Here is a 14,005-nt window from a genome sequence, read left to right on the forward strand (position 1 = left end):
GAAAAGCTCCGGATCTCTGCAGCACAGGAAGTGTGGAAGTTCTGACCGCGACTGGAAATCAAACCCTGACGTTTACTGGAACTGCAGCTGATGGAAGGTCGCAGTTTTGAACCACGTCCAGAAACGTGGACCGGTTTTGAACAGTGGCGTGATTTTGATGAAGAGATCAGTGCAGACACGTTTAAAAGCTTTTATTGTGAAGGGACTGAAGCTCATTCATAACAGAAGATGTCGGGGTAGAAGTAGTGGACTGTGTACGCAGCGATGAAGGTGAGGATGAGGGCGACGGGTCGGACGGTTACTATGGAAACGAAGCTGGAGCTTCCTGCTGAGCTGCTGGTTGAAGACGAGTCCCAGTCTGGAGTCCAGTTGTAGCCTGAAACACAAACGTCACTTCTGCTCGTGAGACTTGAAGGTCAAAACTGAGAACATCCCTGAACTGTTATCGGCTTCAGACTTACTCTTCTGTACGTCTCGTTCTTTGTTTCCTGTGAAACACATGGAGACGCTTTAGATTGACTGGACAGGAGGTTTGTTTCCCCCGTGACAGGAACCATTACTCTGAAGAAAATATCTGGTAGTAACAAGGGATGTACCGATACCGACACCGATACCAGTGTTGAACAGAGTACTTATACTCGTAAAAGCTTCCTGGTACAACCCGGAGGAGGCGGGTCGTAGCATTGCGAAGCCGTCACATACTGGCATTTAACGAGTACTTGGTATCGGTACTCAGTATCGGCAGGTTAGTACTGGTTAGTGGTACTGGTACTCAGTATCGGCAGGTTAGTACTGGTTAGTGGTACTGGTACTCAGCATCGGCAGGTTAGTACTGGTTAGTGGTATCGGTACTCAGTATCGGCAGGTTAGTACTGGTTAGTGGTATTGGTACTCAGTATCGGCAGGTTAGTACTGGTTAGTGGTACTGGTACTCAGTATCGGCAGGTTAGTACTGGTTAGTGGTATTGGTACTCAGTATCGGCAGGTTAGTACTGGTTAGTGGTACTGGTACTCAGTATCGGCAGGTTAGTACTGGTTAGTGGTACTGGTACTCAGTATCGGCCGGTTAGTACTGGTTAGTGGTATCGGTACTCAGTATCGGCAGGTTAGTACTGGTTAGTGGTATTGGTAGCTGTCGGTGAGGAGACGCAGACTCACGGCAGAGGTTCTCCTCGCAGGTTCCTCCACAGCTGGAACACGGAGCGCCGCCCGACTGGAACGGACGACTTCCCACCACGTTCCCTCTGGAAACGGCATCAGGTTCCATCGTTTGTTTGTTTGTTTGTTTGCTCCTTCAACCTTATTATTATTACTACCCATCAGCCTAAACATTAGAACCACCGATAGACAGACACTCGTGTTTAAATGAAAACGATGCAGCTCTGAAAGTTGTTCACTAGTTTTGCTTTACTCACATTAACTAGTTTAAGTTGTAGTCATTAACTTTGTTTTGGTCTAATTTATAATCTAAGACGTTTTAGCCTATTTTGTGTATTTCTGTTTTGATTCTCAGTTTTTCTGTTAGTTTTGTTTATTTGCCAGGTCACCTCGTGTAACATCAGGAGCTCAATGGGTTTTTACTTTCCTGCTTAAAGTAATTGAATCATTTATTTTCACTTTATCCGGAGGTTTGACTTCTTTTAACAAGTTTAGATATTTATAATAAAATCTTTTCTTGTGCTTTTTGTCGTGGATGAGGAAACACAGCCACCATATTTCAAACCTCTTCACTCACGCTGTGGCGTAGTTGCACACAAAGATGGCGCCGTCCTGAAGGCGGGAGCTCCTGATGCCGTTCGGACAAACATGAACGGCACAGCCGACCTTGTAGCTCCTGGCCCACACCACCTGACGAGACAACACCCACACTACAGTCCTCCAGGGTTTCCTGTTCTGGAGGATCGTTCCACACGGTTCCTGTACCTGTTCTGGAGGATCGTTCCACACGGTTCCTGTACCTGTTGTGGAGGATCGTTCCACACGGTTCCTGTACCTGTTCTGGAGGATCGTTCCACACGGTTCCTGTACCTGTTGTGGAGGATCGTTCCACACGGTTCCTGTACCTGTTGTGGAGGATCGTTCCGCACGGTTCCTGTACCTGTTCTGGAGGATGGTTCCGCACGGTTCCTGTACCTGTTCTGGAGGATGGTTCCGCACGGTTCCTGTACCTGTTCTGGAGGATGGTTCCGCACGGTTCCTGTACCTGTTCTGGAGGATGGTTCCGCACGGTTCCTGTACCTGTTCTGGAGGATGGTTCCACACGGTTCCTGTACCTGTTGTGGAGGATCGTTCCACACGGTTCCTGTACCTGTTGTGGAGGATCGTTCCGCACGGTTCCTGTACCTGTTCTGGAGGATCGTTCCGCACGGTTCCTGTACCTGTTGTGGAGGATCGTTCCACACGGTTCCTGTACCTGTTGTGGAGGATCGTTCCACACGGTTCCTGTACCTGTTGTGGAGGATCGTTCCACATGGTTCCTGTACCTGTTCTGGAGGATCGTTCCACACGGTTCCTGTACCTGTTGTGGAGGATCGTTCCGCACGGTTCCTGTACCTGTTCTGGAGGATCGTTCCACACGGTTCCTGTACCTGTTGTGGAGGATCGTTCCACACGGTTCCTGTACCTGGGTGTAGTGGCCACAGACTTTGCTGCAGGTGTTGTTCAGGTAGTTGTAGTCCCGCTCCTCGTTCAGCCAGCGCTCCATCGCTCGCTTCACGGTGAAGAAGGACGGTGGCGAGCCGATCCACAGGTTCTCCCCGACCGAGGAGAAGTCGGGGTGAACCCGCCGGGCCTCGTCCAGGTAGATGTTGTGTTGGAACTGGCAGTGTCGGGCCCAGGCTCTCGCTGTGATGGCCAGGCCCTCGTCCCAGGTCTGTGTGGCAGGTCAGGAAATGTGACTGGTTGATTGATTGATTTCTCTTTTCAGTCTTTTTAAAACTCTTTTATAGAGAAAAAAACATCAATTCCACCAGAGACGTTCACATTGATGGTTTTTTCGAGGCCATTTTGTTTCTTCTGTCGATCAAACCTCGATAAATGATCTTGGTTTTTTTATTTCTTTTTGACCCAGAAGACTACGTGACCCTCAGTGGTGCACCAGAGACGTATTGCAGAGTCACATCCTGGCTCTTCCTTCTGATTTGTTTGATTTAGTCTTTGGTTTGGATTTTTCAAAATGTCATTCTGCAGTGTGTCTCTGATGGACATTGTCCAAATGACAATAAAGTAATCTATCGTTCCTCTTTAAGATCCGTCAGCAACACCTGAAAGTAAAATATCATCCGTGCTTTGCCAACATATACATACAGAAAGAATTCAGTGACAAATCATGAGTTTAGAAATAAACTACATTGTGTTTACATGTTGTTTTCTTAGAATTCAATGTGACAAAATAAAAGCCCAGAGTCTAAACCATGTCACCAATAGAAAACAGAGATCGCTCCACATTCGCCACGAAACACAAGAACACAGCCTGAACCAAGAATGTCCCACAGCAGAGTCTCGCTCCTCGACTGAACCTCATTGAACTGAAGGATCCATCAGAACAATCCCTCCAGAATAAAGGAGCAGCTTCACTTCCTGTAGGACGCAGACCAGAGTCTCACCATGAACAGCATGTTGCTGGCCGGCGGCCTGGCAGACGAACGGGCTGCGTTATGCTCCTTCACACACTCCTCCATGAAGCTCCTGTCGTAGATGTCAGGCAGCTCCAGAGAACACACACCCGAGTCCAGCAGGCCCAGCCCGGCCCACAGGATCAGAACCAGAACCAGCTTCGCCGAGGGCCCCATGTTGCCTGGATGAAACCCTGCTGCTCTCTGCAGCCTCCTGAACCGACAGGAAATCACAGAGGAACAGGAAGTGTGTGCCCTTCTGTCAGGTTCTTGTTTAAGAGGCTGATCCTACTTTAGTTTTAGCTGCTGAGTTTAACCCTCGAACCACCAGGCTGTCCCTGACTGACCCCCGACACCCCCGACCCCCCTGACCCCCTTCAACTCGGTCACTTCTCTTCTAATTCACTGTTTGAAACCTGCAGCTTTTCAGTAACTTTTCTCCGTTCAACCATCAGAGTTATTTCTAAATTCACACAAACAGAAATGTGTTAATTTATCAAAGGTGTTGAGGTTTGTTAATGTTTATAAATGTTTTGATATGATCATATTTATTAAGGACTGGAAATCTAAGAGCTTAAAGAAAGCTGTTTATTTGAGGTTTCTTTCAAATCATTCTAAAATGCTTTGAAAGATGAATTGTTGTTTGAAAATATACCTGCTGTACCTTTTGTTCATTTCCAGTAAAAAAGCAATAAAACACTTTAATTTTGAAAGAATGGACTAATGAAGCTTCTGCTTGTGTTTGTTTACAATCCTGTTAATAAAAGTGTCTTAATTAATTCTCTCTATTCACGCGCTGTTGAATAAACTATAATGTTTCACCACTAGGGGGCTCTCTCACTCCAAACAAAGGCAAGGTTGTTGTTTCTGCCAGGGTTGGAAATATTGTTTGTCCATTTGCTAAAATAAATAAAAATAAAAGTAGAAAAAAAATAAAGAACGGCCTGAAAGCCGCACGGTGCTCTGGAAGCCGGATGTCCGACTCTACCGCCTGCGCCTGAAGGCAACTCGCGCTCTGGTCGGTCCCGTTGTCTGCGCGCGCCGCGCCGCGCCGCCGCTCGGCTCACTGCGCCGCTACTGCCGAGCGGAATGGACGCTTCTGCCGGAGCTCCCCGCTGCATCCTCAGCCTGGCGGAGCCGACATGACGGCCCCGGCCCCGGCCCCGGCCCAGCCGCAGGCCCCGGCTCGGGACGGGGCGGCCCGCCGCCTGCCGCCGCTCGGTCCGGTGGCGGTACGGGCTGCGGGCCGCTGCGCCGTGCTGGCCGCGCTCTGCGCGCTCTGCTACGGGAACTCGGTGCGTGGAGAGCTGGTGCACGACGACGTGTGGGCAATCGTCAACAACCCGGACGTCCGAGCGGCTTCCGGCCTGCGGAGCATCTTCAGCAACGACTTCTGGGGCAAGAGGATGGCGGACAACAGCAGCCACAAGTCCTACCGGCCGCTCTGCATCCTCACCTTCAAGTGAGTGCCTCCTGGAGCTGTCCGACTCACCTGGACCGACTCACCTGGACCGACTCACCTGCACCGACTCACCTGCACCGACTCACCTGGTCCGACTCACCTGCACCGACTCACCTGGTCCGACTCACCTGCACCGACTCACCTGGTCCGACTCACCTGGACCACATCACCTGGTCCGACTCACCTGCACCATCTCACCTGGACTGACTCACTTGGACCGACCCACCTGGTCCGACTCACCTGGTCCGACTCACCTTTGGTCCGACTCACCTGGTCCGACTCACCTGGTCCGACTCACCTTTGGACCGACTCACCTGGACTGACTCACTTGGACTGACTCACTTGGACTGACTCACCTGGACCACATCACCTGGACTGACTCACTTGGACTGACTCACTTGGACTGACTCACCTGCACCATCTCACCTGGATTGACTCACTTGGACTGACTCACCTGGACTGACTCACCTGGACCGACTCACCTGGACCAACTCACCTGGACCTTCACACACTTTCTGCAGGTGTTAGTCCCTACAATCAGCGGTGGTCACCAACTGACCCCGGCTGATGTTTAACCCTGCGTCTCGTCTCTCAGGTTGAACGTGGTGCTGGGCGGGATGACGCCACTCTACTTCCACCTGGTCAACGTGTGTCTCCACGCCGCCGTCACCTGCCTGCTCATGTACACCTGTGAACGCTGCGTCTTCCAGAGCCCTCGACTGGCCTTCGTCACCGCACTGATGTTCGCTGTTCACCCGGTACACACCGAGGCTGTGAGTACCCACACACACACACACACACACACACACACACACACACACACACACACACACACACACACACACACACACACACACACACACACACACACACACGTGTAATCCGTGTGTCTCTTTGTGAGAGTATCATTCTGAACCTTTGCATCACTTCACTTTTACTCATACAGAGAAAAGTCCACCACCCTCTTCCTCATCTTCCTCCTCCTCCTCCAAAGTTCACAGGTCAGGAGGTCACAGTGGTTTTCTGTGTTGCAGGTCTCTGGTATCGTGGGCCGGGCCGACGTCTTGGCCTGTTTGCTGTTTTTACTGACATTCCTCTCCTATACTAGGTAAGACACACACACACACACACACACACACACACACACACACACACACACACACACACACACACACACACACACACACACACACACACACACACACACACGTGAACTCGTATAGAATCCACCAGGTAGTGATAAGGACAACAGAAGACGATCTTCTCAATCCTCCAGTTCAACAAACCTGCAGTAACAGACCTGCTCCGTCTCCCTCCACCATGTCTCTCTGCGGGAGCGTCTCCCTCCACCATGTCTCTCTGCGGGGGCGTCTCCCTCCACCATGTCTCTCTGCAGAAGCGTCTCTCTCCACCATGTCTCTCTGCAGAAGCGTCTCCCTCCACCATGTCTCTCTGCAGGAGCGTCTCTCTCCACCATGTCTCTCTGCAGAACCGTCTCCCTCCACCATGTCTCTCTGCAGAACCGTCTCTCTCCACCATGTCTCTCTGCAGAACCGTCTCCCTCCACAATGTCTCTCTGCAGAAGCGTCTCCCTCCACCATGTCTCTCTGCGGGAGCGTCTCCCTCCACCATGTCTCTCTGCAGAAGCGTCTCCCTCCACCATGTCTCTCTGCAGAAGCGTCTCTCTCCACCATGTCTCTCTGCGGGAGCGTCTCCCTCCACCATGTCTCTCTGCAGGAGCGTCTCCCTCCACCATGTCTCTTTGCAGGAGCATCTCCCTCCACCATGTCTCTCTGCAGAAGCGTCTCCCTCCACCATGTCTCTCTGCAGAAGCGTCTCTCTCCACCATGTCTCTCTGCAGGAGCATCTCCCTCCACCATGTCTCTCTGCGGGGGCGTCTCTCTCCACCATGTCTCTCTGCAGAAGCGTCTCTCTCCACCATGTCTCTCTGCAGGAGCATCTCCCTCCACCATGTCTCTCTGCGGGGGCGTCTCTCTCCACCATGTCTCTCTGCAGAAGCGTCTCCCTCCACCATGTCTCTCTGCAGGAGCGTCTCCCTCCACCATGTCTCTTTGCAGGAGCATCTCCCTCCACCATGTCTCTCTGCAGAAGCGTCTCTCTCCACCATGTCTCTCTGCAGGGGCGTCTCTCTCCACCATGTCTCTCTGCAGGGGCGTCTCTCTCCACCATGTTGGCGATCACAGCTCTGTCTGTCTCTCTGCAGGAGCGTCTCCCGGGACTCGCCGCCCTCCACCGTGTCGGCCTGCTCCCTGCTGGCGGCCATGTTTCTGGGCACCTGTGCCATGCTGGTGAAGGAGACGGGCGTCACCGTGTTCGGGGTGTGTCTGCTGTACGACGCCCTGGTCCTCTGCCGCCGGCCGCCGGTCAGGTGAGCTCCGTCCAGTCGGGTCACCTGAGAGAACAATTGATCAATACTTCTTCCAGCTCCATGAGGGACCACAAGTGTCCTGAAGATGGAACCACCGTCACATGGTTGTTTTGAAACATTAAAGATCTACAAGACTTCCTGCCAGAGAATGAAGTCCTGGTGGACCGGCTCCGGTCGGTCTGAGACCACCAAGTGAGGGGGATGTTTGGCTCGGGGTGTTTCATAGTGACGGAGGGTGTTTCATTCTGACGGAGGGTGTTTCATTCTGACGGAGGGTGTTTCATTCTGACGGAGGGTGTTTCATTCTGACGGAGGGTGTTTCATAGTGACGGAGGGTGTTTCATAGTGACGGAGGGTGTTTCATTCTGACGGAGGGTGTTTCATTCTGACGGAGGGTGTTTCATAGTGACAGAGGGTGTTTCATTCTGACGGAGGGTGTTTCATAGTGACGGAGGGTGTTTCATATTAACGGAGGGTGTTTCATATTAACGGAGGGTGTTTCATACTGACGGAGGGTGTTTCATTCTGACGGAGGGTGTTTCATATTGACGGAGGGTGTTTCATTCTGACGGAGGGTGTTTCATAGTGACGGAGGGTGTTTCATAGTGACGGAGGGTGTTTCATACTGATGGAGGGTGTTTCATATTAACGGAGGGTGTTTCATTCTGACGGAGGGTGTTTCATTCTGACGGAGGGTGTTTCATTCTGACGGAGGGTGTTTCATACTGACGGAGGGTGTTTCATATTAACGGAGGGTGTTTCATTCTGACGGAGGGTGTTTCATTCTGACGGAGGGTGTTTCATTCTGACGGAGGGTGTTTCATAGTGACGGAGGGTGTTTCATTCTGACGGAGGGTGCTTCATTCTGACGGAGGGTGCTTCATTCTGACGGAGGGTGTTTCATACTGACGGAGGGTGCTTCATATTAACGGAGGGTGTTTCATACTGACGGAGGGTGTTTCATACTGACGGAGGGTGTTTCATATTAACGGAGGGTGTTTCATTCTGACGGAGGGTGTTTCATTCTGACGGAGGGTGTTTCATACTGACGGAGGGTGTTTCATATTAACGGAGGGTGTTTCATTCTGACGGAGGGTGTTTCATTCTGACGGAGGGTGTTTCATTCTGACGGAGGGTGCTTCATAGTGACGGAGGGTGTTTCATACTGACGGAGGGTGTTTCATACTGACGGAGGGTGTTTCATATTAACGGAGGGTGTTTCATTCTGACGGAGGGTGTTTCATACTGACGGAGGGTGTTTCATATTAACGGAGGGTGTTTCATTCTGACGGAGGGTGTTTCATTCTGACGGAGGGTGTTTCATACTGACGGAGGGTGTTTCATACTGACGGAGGGTGTTTCATTCTGACTTGGGGTTCTGACTCGGAGCGTTGGTGTCTCAGTCACAGGTCCAGACTCGTGGTCCAGCTCTGCCCCCCCCTGGTCAAGCGGGTCTGTCTGGTGTCTGGTTACGTGAGTCGCTGCTTCTTCACCCTTCTTCTTGTCGCGCTCGTGGTTGAGCTGTACTGATGTGATTCCTCCTGCAGGTGGCGATCATCATGTCAGTGAGGCTGTGGCTGATGGGCGGCTCCATGCCTCTGTTCTCCGAACAGGATAACCCCGCCTCCTTCTCCCCCCACCTGCTCACCAGGTGAGTCTTTCTGCAGAACTATCCAGGGTTAGGGTTCAGGTCCTGGAGAACATCCAGCCTGGAGAACATCCGGCCTGGAGAACATCCAGCCTGGAGAACATCCAGCCTGGAGAACATCCATCCTGGAGAACATCCGGCCTGGAGAACATCCAGCCAGAGGAACCCGAAGTAAAAGGGCACCGGGCCCCGACACAAGCCGCCAGGCCGAGGCCGGACGGAGCGCAGCCGGATGGGGAAGCCCGGACCAGGTACCACCCACCACCCTGCAGGCCAGCCCCGCCCCCAGGACCCGGCACCACCCACCACCCTGCAGGCCAGCCCCACCCCTGGACCCGGCACCACCCACCATTCTGAAGGCCAGCCCCACCCCCGGACCGGGCACCACCCACCACCCTGCAGGCCAGCCCCGCCCCCAGGACCCGGCACCACCCACCACCCTGAAGGCCAGCCCCACCCCCAGGACCCGGCACCACCCACCACCCTGCAGGCCAGCCCCACCCCCGGACCGGGCACCACCCACCACCCACCACCCTGCAGGCCACCCCCACCCCTGGACCGGGCACTACCCACCATCCTGCAGGCCAGCCCCGCCCCCTGGACCGGGCACCACCCACTACCCACCACCCTGCAGGCCACCCCCACCCCTGGACCGGGCACCACCCACCACCCTGCTGACCAGCCCCGCCCCCGGGACAGGATGAACTGAGGTCCTGCCTGGTTAAGACAGCCATCGACCCGCCTCCAGAAGCCCTGCATCCTCGCCCCCTGCCCCCACCTACCCCCTGACACCCCCCCAAAAAACCACCACCGACCCTCATAGATGCACAACAAGAAGTCACTCATGTCCGCACACACCCTCTCACTTACCCACACACACACACACACCTACACACACACACCTACACACACACACACACACACACACACACACACACACACACACACACACACACACACCTACACACACACCCTCTCACTCACCTACACACACACACACACACACACACACACACACACACACACACATGTAAACACATCACTTACACAGTTTTTACTGTCCTGTGTTTTTAACTGTGTCACTGGAGGCGAATCTCCCTACAGGTACTGATAAGGTCCCCCCCCCATCCATTCCCCCCCCAGGACCCTGACCTACTCCTACCTGTTGTCCTTTAACGCCTGGCTGCTGCTGGCCCCCGCCGTGTTGTGCTACGACTGGCAGGTGGGGAGCATCCCCCTGGTGGAGTCGCTGGACGACCTTCGTAACCTCGCCACGCTGCTGCTCGCCGTGGTCCTGTTGGCTCTGTGCGCTCGCTGCGTCGCCTCGCTGCAGGTAACGTCGTCACAGCTCTGTCGATTGACCCGGTATCGTAGGGAAATCACGCCCCAACAAGGGGCTCCAGGTCCAAGTCCCCGCTGCTGGCAGGGCCGACACACGGAGCAGGTGGAGGGACCAGCAGAGTTCCAGCCTCTCTGGGGGCTTCATGTTTCCACGGTGACCAGGACAAATGTTCCCAATGTTTTTCTTTCATTCAGTTCTCCAATAAAGGTTCCTTTTATTTCAGAGTTGCCGCAAATGAAAAATACTAATTTAATAGAATGCACAACATTCCAGTTCCTTGCTGGCACACTAGAGGGCACCAGTGTTCCAGGTCAAGAGACGGGCAGCGCGCATGCGCTCCCTCTCTGTTGGTGGAACCTACCAGTTCCTCAGGGTACCGCCTACAGTTCCATGCCAGACCCCCCCCCCCCCCCACACACACACACACACACGTTTAGCAAGTGCGTGGAAACGGCGCTACCTCCACTCCAGGAGGACAGCGTTTGTGTTCCAGCGTATCTGAACGACTGAGCGTTAACATCCAGCTCCAGAGAGCAGCGTCGCGTTCAGTCAGCTCGCTAACGCCGAGTCAGCACTTTTCTTTTCTCGGACTGGAGATTTGTTCGGCTGCCGGAGCACAAAGCATCAGCATTTCTCTGTTTCCTCGTTCAGGCTCAGTTGGGGTGGAGGGTTTTACAGCTGATGGGTAGGATGCGGTCCGTGGTCGCCGTGGCCACTGGGCTGCTGAGGATACGATGGACTGTCTGTTGGTGGCTTGATGTTCTGTCTCTGCAGGCGCAGCAGGGCCGCGAGGTGCTGGTGGGCTTGTTGTTCCTGGTGTTTCCCTTCGTTCCAGCCAGTAACCTGTTCTTCAGGGTCGGCTTCGTGGTGGCCGAGCGGGTTCTCTACATGCCCAGGTGAGACCAAAGCCACACCCTCACTCCCGAGGTAGCTGCTGCCATGACAACCGGATCATCAACCCACTCAGACTATGATCAGAAAACACTTCCCACGGGGTTCGGATGTTTCCAGTTTCTCTTGATTTCGTCTACATGAAGGGCGGATCCACTTAGACAGGTGGAGGAGTCACATGGACACATGGTCCAGGTCCTGGAGGACATGGTGATGATGAACCAGAGGGTGGATACAACAAACCAACGGGGCGGAGATTATCTTATCTTCCAGTATAGGTTACTGCCCCCTGGTGGTCACGGTCTGATCTTATCTTCCAGTATAGGTTACTGCCCCCTGGTGGTCACGGTCTGATCTTATCTTCCAGTATAGGTTACTGCCCCCTGGTGGTCACGGTCTGATCTTATCTTCCAGTATAGGTTACTGCCCCCTGGTGGTCACGGTCTGATCTTATCTTCCAGTATAGGTTACTGCCCCCTGGTGGTCACGGTCTGATCTTATCTTCCAGTATAGGTTACTGCCCCCTGGTGGTCACGGTCTGATCTTATCTTCCAGTATGGGTTACTGCATCCTGGTGGCTCACGGTCTGGACTGGCTGTGCTCGGTAGGGGGCCGTCTCTGCCCTGGGGGGAGTCGTTGGAGCTCCACGGTCCCCAGGGCCTCCATGCTGCTGCTGCTGCTGTTCTTCTCCTGGAAAACCGTCCAGCAGAACAAGGTCTGGCTCTCCAGAGAAAGTCTGTTCCGGTGAGTCGTCTTCTGACTAAACTACATATCCATCTGGTCATCACATTCACACATTCACCCTCACATTCACACATTCACCCTCACATTCACCCTCCACACTGCAACCAGTGATGCCGGTAACGTGTTACTCTTTCCAAACCAGTAATCAGATTAAAGTTACAATTGTGGCGTTCCTATTGTAGAGTTCCTATTGTAGAGTTACTATTGTAGAGTTACTATAGTAGAGTTACTATAGTAGAGTTACTATAGTAGAGTTACTATAGTAGAGTTCTTATTGTAGAGTTACAATTGTAGAGTTACTATTGTAGAGTTACTATTGTAGAGTTCCTATTGTAGAGTTACTATAGTAGAGTTACTATAGTAGAGTTACTATTGTGGAGTTCCTATTGTGGAGTTCCCATAGTAGAGTTACTATAGTAGAGTTACTATAGTAGAGTTACTATAGTAGAGTTCTTATTGTAGAGTTCTTATTGTAGAGTTCTTATTGTAGAGTTCTTATTGTAGAGTTCTTATTGTAGAGTTCCTATTGTGGCGTTCCTATTGTGGCGTTCCTATTGTAGAGTTCTTATTGTAGAGTTCTTATTGTAGAGTTCCTATTGTAGAGTTCCTATTGCAGCAGTACAGAGAGGTTTTAACATACCTTAATGAGGGACGGCCTCCTGCAGCATGGAGCTGCTATGAAGTTTACTTCAGTCCAACATGAGGCTCGTGGACCAAAATCCAGAACCCGGGAAACCAGCAAGACACAGGTTATATAGGATTTAGGGTTTTTAACATTTCACTGCAGAATGTTTCATCAGTTAACACTGCTTGGATCTTGATTAAAAAAACAAGTCAGTCCTTCATAGCAGATATGCCTTTTGTTTAGAAAAATATGTGGAGGTGAAAAGTTTAATAAAGTGACATTGTTTTATCTGCACACACAAGGTTGTTCCATTTTCAACACTCAGGTTCAGGGCTAGGGTCGGGGCTAGGTTCAGGGCTAGGGTCAGGGCTAGGTTCAGGGTTAGGGCTAGGGTCAGGGCTAGGGTCGGGGTTAGGGTCGGGGCTAGGGTCGGGGCTAGGGTCGGGGCTAGGGTCAGGGCTAGGGTCAGGGTTAGGGCTAGGGTCAGGGCTAGGGTCGGGGTTAGGGTCGGGGCTAGGGTCGGGGCTAGGGTCGGGGCTAGGGTCGGGGCTAGGGTCAGGGTTAGGGCTAGGGTCGGGGCTAGGGTCGGGGCTAGGGTCGGGGTTAGGGTCGGCTAGGGTCGGGGCTAGGGTCGGGGTTAGGGTCAGGGCTAGGGTCGGGGCTAGGGTCGGGGTTAGGGTCAGGGTTAGGGTCAGGGCTAGGGTCAGGGCTAGGTTCGGGGCTAGGGTCGGGGCTAGGTTCGGGGCTAGGGTCGGGGCTAGGGTCGGGGCTAGGGTCGGGGTTAGGGTCGGGGCTAGGGTCGGGGCTAGGGTCGGGGCTAGGGTCGGGGCTAGGGTCGGGGTTAGGGTCGGGGCTGGGGTCGGGGCTGGGGTCGGGGCTGGGGTCGGGGCTAGGGTCGGGGCTAGGGTCGGGGCTAGGGTTAGGGTTCCCTTCACAGTGAGGATTGATGTCATCTATGTAGACTTTTCCACCCGAAAGAACCAGGTTCTAGTTCTGGTCCAGGGCCAGACTTAGCACCAGGGGCCCATCAGGGGCTAAACTGGTGCAAAGCTTTGTGGTTTTTTAAATTTATTTCCCCTCTATGTCCACTCTGGGGCTCTGGACTAAAACAAGAAGGACGTGAACAAACTCCAATAGAGACGTAATGTCTTCTGGCTCTTTGGTGCATCCGAGGTTCAGGTCAGACTAGATGGAGCGACCCGGACTAAACCACTGGTCCAGTCCGTCTCCTGGTTCCTGGACGAGGCTGTCAGTGCTACATTGGTGAAATCAGTGACGAATCACGTTTTG

General features: G+C 53.0%; 2 protein-coding genes across 5 annotated transcripts in view; one reads left to right on the forward strand and one right to left on the reverse strand.

Annotated features, from left to right (window-relative positions):
• Positions 1-174: 174 nt before the first annotated feature.
• Positions 175-3,850, reverse strand: glipr1a (GLI pathogenesis-related 1a). 3 transcript variants are annotated; one of them, XM_080492001.1, is made up of 6 exons: positions 3,606-3,850; positions 2,624-2,872; positions 1,736-1,848; positions 1,159-1,244; positions 462-488; positions 177-376 (listed from the first exon to the last, which is right to left on the reverse strand). In XM_080492001.1, the coding sequence occupies exons 1-6, from the start codon at positions 3,789-3,791 to the stop codon at positions 213-215; spliced, it is 825 nt and encodes a 274-aa protein (XP_080348127.1). In that variant the 5' UTR covers positions 3,792-3,850; the 3' UTR covers positions 177-212. The 3 variants fall into 3 exon arrangements, with proteins under 3 accessions (XP_080348125.1, XP_080348127.1, XP_080348126.1); XM_080492000.1 differs by having other exon boundaries at positions 1,736-2,028; positions 2,099-2,872; positions 3,606-3,835; XM_080491999.1 differs by having other exon boundaries at positions 175-376; positions 1,736-2,872.
• Positions 3,851-4,607: 757 nt separating this feature from the next.
• The window catches only part of tmtc1 (transmembrane O-mannosyltransferase targeting cadherins 1), a 14,555-nt gene continuing 5,157 nt past the window's right edge, over positions 4,608-14,005 (forward strand). Inside the window, exons 1-9 of one of the 2 annotated variants that reach the window (XM_080491997.1) lie at positions 4,608-5,076; positions 5,672-5,849; positions 6,111-6,184; positions 7,301-7,465; positions 8,875-8,938; positions 9,013-9,116; positions 10,257-10,446; positions 11,230-11,351; positions 11,902-12,090. In XM_080491997.1, coding sequence (XP_080348123.1) covers positions 4,757-5,076; positions 5,672-5,849; positions 6,111-6,184; positions 7,301-7,465; positions 8,875-8,938; positions 9,013-9,116; positions 10,257-10,446; positions 11,230-11,351; positions 11,902-12,090 — 1,406 coding nt within the window. In that variant the 5' untranslated portion in view covers positions 4,608-4,756. Of the gene's footprint in view, positions 5,077-5,671; positions 5,850-6,110; positions 6,185-7,300; positions 7,466-8,868; positions 8,939-9,012; positions 9,117-10,256; positions 10,447-11,229; positions 11,352-11,901; positions 12,091-14,005 lie in introns of both variants that reach the window. The other variant, XM_080491996.1, reaches the window with a different exon arrangement.

Source organism: Lipophrys pholis, assembly GCF_963383615.2.
Source record: "Lipophrys pholis genome assembly, chromosome: 22".
Lineage (NCBI taxonomy): Eukaryota > Metazoa > Chordata > Actinopteri > Blenniiformes > Blenniidae > Lipophrys > Lipophrys pholis.

Coding starts and splice junctions, on each gene's coding strand:
- glipr1a (XM_080491999.1), bottom strand. CDS start 3,791: ATGGGGCCCTCGGCGAAGCTGGTTCTGGTTCTGATCCTGTGGGCCGGG. Junction 2,873..3,605: donor CCAGCAACATGCTGTTCATG/GTGAGACTCTGG, acceptor CCTGCCACACAG/ACCTGGGACGAGGGCCTGGC. Junction 489..1,158: donor CTGCGAGGAGAACCTCTGCC/GTGAGTCTGCGT, acceptor TGTGTTTCACAG/GAAACAAAGAACGAGACGTA.